This window comes from Setaria viridis, chromosome 2 (assembly GCF_005286985.2).
Source record: "Setaria viridis chromosome 2, Setaria_viridis_v4.0, whole genome shotgun sequence".
NCBI lineage: Eukaryota > Viridiplantae > Streptophyta > Magnoliopsida > Poales > Poaceae > Setaria > Setaria viridis.
Window position 1 is genome coordinate 15,541,576 of NC_048264.2, and position 5,500 is coordinate 15,547,075.

The 5,500-nt window shown below is 45.5% G+C and overlaps 1 protein-coding gene across 1 annotated transcript; it reads left to right on the forward strand.

The window, feature by feature from the left end:
* The first annotated feature begins 1,597 nt into the window (after positions 1–1,597).
* LOC117842644 (geraniol 8-hydroxylase) lies at positions 1,598–5,174 on the forward strand. The gene is made up of 2 exons (XM_034723135.2): positions 1,598–2,581; positions 4,372–5,174. The coding sequence occupies exons 1-2, from the start codon at positions 1,667–1,669 to the stop codon at positions 4,987–4,989; spliced, it is 1,533 nt and encodes a 510-aa protein (XP_034579026.1). The 5' UTR covers positions 1,598–1,666; the 3' UTR covers positions 4,990–5,174.
* Positions 5,175–5,500: the final 326 nt, after the last annotated feature.

Sequence of the window (5,500 nt, forward strand, 5' to 3'; positions counted from 1 at the left end):
CACACGCTAATAATAAATTAACAAAAAGTTAAGGTGTTTCTCTCCCACTGCACTGAGGTGACAAAAAACGTGTGCATTAATTTTACACTGAGGTGATAAACGTACGCTGAGATGCCACATACGCTGAGGTGATAAACGTGGGTGATCGATGGGGGTATGTATAGTTTTTTTTTACACTAGTTTTGTCTTCACATTAATTTTACAGTACGCAACAAATTTACTACAGTGAGTTACAGGTTCCTGCAAAGGTTTGTGCATTATGGTAGGCTGGATAATACTCCCTCCATTTCAAATTATAAGTCATTCCAAAAATTTTGGAGAGTCAAAGCATCTCAAGTTTGACCAAAATTATAGAGAAATTTATAAAGATTTATGACATCAAATAGGTATACTATGAAAATATAATTGATGAAGAATCTAATGATACTTAGTTGACATCATAAATATTATTATAATATCATATAAATTTGATCAAACTTGATATACTTTGACTCTCCAAGATTCTTGGAATGACTTATAATTTGGGATGGGGGAGTAAGAATCAGCTGGCTTAATTAATTACTTCCTCCCAAATTATATTTCACTTTAGTTTTATCCTAAATCAAACTAATCTAGTTTTGACCAAATTTCTAAAAAAATATATATTAACATCTATAGTACACTATTAAGACATATTTTATGGTAAATTTTAAAAATATTTGGATGTTGCAAATGTTGATGAAACTTTTATAAACATGATTAAAATTAGAAATTTGACTTAGAATAAAACTAAAGTGAATTATGATTTCAAACTGAGGGAGTAGTGCTTTACGAGAGTAACCTAACAAACTAGCGACACTCTATAAAAGGTATTTTTAGAGGCGTCTCCTTTTTTCCAGGGCCTTCATAATTTGAGGCTGCCGTGCTGTGAAAATAGTACCTCATTTTCTCATACGTTTACTAAAGGTGACTGCCGTAGCTAGCCACCTCTAAAAATGCTTATTGTATAGTTGTGTGAGCTAAAGTAAAATGATTATTCGGTCTTATGCAACATTTGCAGTAAAAGTATATGTTGCAGAGATACATGAAGAAAAAGGAGGGTCGAGAGTGACTCTGCACTTTTACCGTATCAGCTGCTGACATGTGTGCATCTCCTTGCGTGTTCTTTTTTACCATCCATGGGCCGTTCTGTACATGTGATTGTGAGATTTCCGGTCATCGTAAAGAGCGCGGCGCTGCTAGCTCAATAAAAATTAAAAATTATCTAGTGTAATATAAAAATAATGTGTAAGAATGACCTACGTCGTTGGACTCTGGGATAGAAAATTACCGTCGTAACATGAACACTATGTTTCATACAACATTAATCGTGAAGCATACACAAACAATAGTTGTAACATCAATACTTAACTGTTATAATATATGACGAGCGTTCGATTTTTTAAAATTCCATTCCGATTTTTAAAAATTCCATACGTCTGTTTTGTGGCATCATCGGAGAGAGGGAGAGGAAGGATGACCCTTTTGCGTAGTGGTGCAAACTGCAAAGGTGGCAGATAAGACAATGATGGTGTCAGGTGTGTTGGAGCAGCTTCCAAAATCCTCTATAAATTCATCCAGAGGAGGTTGTGTGCTGCTCGCAGAAAAACAAAAACCCTAATCAAGAAATCAAACATTTTTTTAAAATATGGCTTTCTTCTTCGTATGCATATCCTCGCTTTTGATCATCTCCATCTCTTCCTATGTGTTCCAGCTGGTCGCCGACCGCCGAAGTCAGCTTCCCCCTGGCCCCACACCGCTCCCGTTCATCGGCAACCTCCTTGACGTCGCGAGCGAGCTGCCGCACCGCTCCCTGGCACGTCTCGCCGGACGCCACGGCCCCCTCATGACGGTCCGCCTAGGCAAGCTAGTCGCCGTCGTCGCCTCGTCCCCGTCCACCGCCCGCGACGTCCTCCAGACGCACAACGGCCGCCTCACCGGCCGCAGCCCGCCGGACGCGTGGCTCGCCTTGGGCCACGCCGCCAACTCCGTCTTTGTCCTCCCGCCGGGCCGCAGGTGGCGCGCGTTGCGCAGGATGGGGACGGAGCACCTGCTCTCGGCGAGGCGGCTCGACGGCGAGCGTCTGCGGCCGCTGCTGCGGGACGCCGTCCTCGACCTCGTCCGCCGCGTGTCGGGGATGGCGGCGGCGGGCACCGTGGAGGTCGGCCGCGCCGCGTTCGCCGCGATGATGGACCTGCAATGGCGCGCCATGTTCTCGGCGGGCCTGGACGACGCGGCGGCGGCGCTCGCGCTGCACGACGCCGCGCGGGAGGCCGTGGCGCTGTCCCTGAAGCCCAACGTCTCGGACTTCTTCCCGGGGCTCGCCGCGGCCGACCTCCAGGGCGTGCGCCGCCGCTTCGCGAGGCGGGTGGCGATGGTTTACCAGATGATCGACGAGCAGGTCGAGCGGCGGATGCAGGACCGGCGGGACGACGAAGCTGGCAGTGGCAGCAGGTCGGGCGAGAAGGACCTGTTAGACGTGATGCTCGACATTTCGGAGCAAGGGAAGGACGACGGGGGGATGGTGACCATCAACAGAGATGTGATAAGAACATTTCTCACGGTAAGCAAAGCGCGGACTGCTATATTTCTTGCGTACACGCGCGTTCACAAGGCTGTGTGCTTTTAACTCTATGTTCATCACACGACATGCATAATTAAAGGACACCGAGGAACACGAGAATGGTACGGCCAGGACGAAATCACAGCTTTGCTCATGCGACTGAAAATTTTGAACCTTTCCTCGGTCAAAGTTCAAATAAATGACGGTGATCGAGAGCTTAGGGTTTTTGGTTCATAAAGTTTCTGTATTCGTACATAAATGAAGGGATTATCAACTTACTGCAAAAACAACTTAAAAAGTGTCAAATCATGAATACCACATAAAAAATAACATCACTTGCTCATGTATTTCAACCAAAACTAATAGAAGATCATGTGGTAATAGATAAGACAACATAAAAGACCATTTGCTCATGTGAATTTCAAGCGAAACTAATAGTACTTATTTTACACTGCGGGGAAATCCACCTTCAGTACCAGTCCCAAACCACCCTTTAGTACCGGATCAAATAACTGATACTAAAGGGGTATTAAAAAATTAAAAAAGAAGAAATTCGCCGACCGGAGCCCGGCCGCACCCCGCCACTGTCCACCCAAGTGCCGGAGCCCCGGGTGCCCAACACCTGAGCCCCACACTGAAGAGAGAGAGAGAGAGAGAGAGAGAGAGAGACGCCCTTCCGACTCATCACCGTCACTGTCTAGAGAAGCGAGGCCCGCCGTGAGGGGAGAAGGGAGAGAGGAGGGCCATTCGGGAGAGAGAGGGAGGCGTGCAGATAAGACGGTGAGGAGCGGACGCGTGCAGGACTTCAATCCAGTGAAGTCCAAATTAGTATCGGGTGGAGGCTTCAACAGGTACTATTGTGCAACCTTTAGTACCGGGTGAAGCCTCCACCTGGTACTAAAGGGGTTCACGGGAGGTCTCATCGGGGACTAGCCGTTAGGCATTAGCATTAGTATCGGGTCAAAATGCAACCGGTACTGAGCCTCGGGATGAATACTCAGTTTTCCAGTAGTGTTAATCACCGATGGTATAACATAAATTTGAAGTTTAAGATGTTTTTGTTAAGGTTAGAATTGTAATTTTCTTCTTCTTTTGAAATATAGGAACTTATTACAACTTCGAACCCTGAGAACAATATACTTCGAAGTATATATAACACTTGAAATTAATAGATTTAATAATTTCTAGAACACACGTTGCGTTGCATCCTATTTGTCAGCAAAAGTGGAAGAACACTCTCCCAAACCGGTTTGGTATCTGATTTTCATTGTTTTAGGACTTGTAGAAGGTGCTAGACCTAGACTGACTTCTCTCATGTTTCAAAGCGCTTTTAGGTGGTGACGCGCTAATGGGGCATAAGGCTGAATTAATTAAATGATTCTTTAAATTTGTTTGTTTACGTGATGGTTAAAAATTCAAATATTATCTTTTGACCATTTTTCCTTGCAACGTGTGGGGTTTTTATCTAGTTTGTTTATATAATGGTCGCAAAATTCCACAATACAGAACTAAAAATGAGTACAACTTGGTATATATGAACATGTCAATTTTTTAAAGAAAATAAATAACTTATATTACTGCTGATATGTGTACAATATTTTACCGATATGGTATTGTATTTGTATGGATTATGGAGGGGTTTTAAGGAATAGGATATATATATATTAACTTTGATATCGAGGAAGGAGGCACCGAGGCTGTACCATAGCGAAGTTATAAAACATAGCTCGACAGTTAATTTTCATCTTTCAAAATCAAACGCATGTTTAACATAGCTATATATATTACAGGACATATTTCTGGCGACCGTCGACACAATCTCGAGCACAATCGAGTGGGCAATGGCAGAGCTACTACAGCACCCAGACACCATGAGCAAGCTCCAGGAAGAGCTGAGGAGGGTTCTCGGGTCCAAGGCACACGTGGAGCACTCCGACGTCGACCGTCTCCCCTACCTCCGAGCGGTCATGAGGGAGACGCTCCGGCTGCACCCGGTGGTGCCGCTGGTGCCGAACGAGGCCGAGGAGACAGTGGAGATCCATGGCCACGCCGTGCCCAAGGGGTGCACCGTGCTGGTGAACCTCTGGGCGGTGCACCGCGACGCCGGGGCGTGGCCGGAGCCTGACAGGTTCATGCCGGAGAGGTTCCTGACGATGAAGCCTGAGGAAGCCGGCTTCTTGGGGACGACGGAGTTCGAGTTCATTCCGTTCAGCGCCGGGCGTCGAGTCTGCCTCGGGCTGCCGCTCGCGACCAGGATGGTGCACGCTATACTCGGCTCGTTGATGCACCGCTTCGAATGGACGCTCCCGCCGGAGGTGAAGGAGAATTGCGTGGACATGTCGGAGAGTCTCGGGTTGACGATGATCATGGCTACCCCGCTGCAAGCTATAGCGAAGAGTGTGGTGTGACGACAAAGCCTGGATTGGAATCGTACGTCTGCTGCTTGTTGTGTGGTCCGCCGGCCGTTTAATTTAATTTCTTCAGTTGAAGTGTGCTCGTCTTCATAATAACATGCATGTACGATTGCCAAATATGTACATTGCAACTTTGTTATTTCATGATTTCAAATAAATATGTGATGGGTCGTTCATAACTGAAATGTTGTATATGTTTCTTCTCGAAAACTTATGTAATAGTCTATTTATCCACGGAAGATTAAAATAACTCGAGTAGTGGTAGTCATAAGATTCAAATTCTGTACTAGGTTCATTTATTGGGTGAAAATGCCAATAGCAAACATGCTGTGTGTGAATTTGTGTTTTGTGCTGGAAAGGTTTTATTTTTAGTCATTAGGAAAAAGTCTATATGACCCGTCACATATCGATAGTCGCACACCTACAAAACTGGTTTTTCTTCACCTTAAACAAATTGAAACTGGACATTTAACCCCAAGGTGGTACTGCTACCCGCCGGTTTAGC

Bases quoted from the DNA above. Each gene is read 5' to 3' on its own strand.
- LOC117842644 (XM_034723135.2), top strand. From the start codon at position 1,667: ATGGCTTTCTTCTTCGTATGCATATCCTCGCTTTTGATCATCTCCATC. The intron at 2,582-4,371 runs GTAAGCAAAGCG...TATATATTACAG, and splicing joins TGATAAGAACATTTCTCACG to GACATATTTCTGGCGACCGT.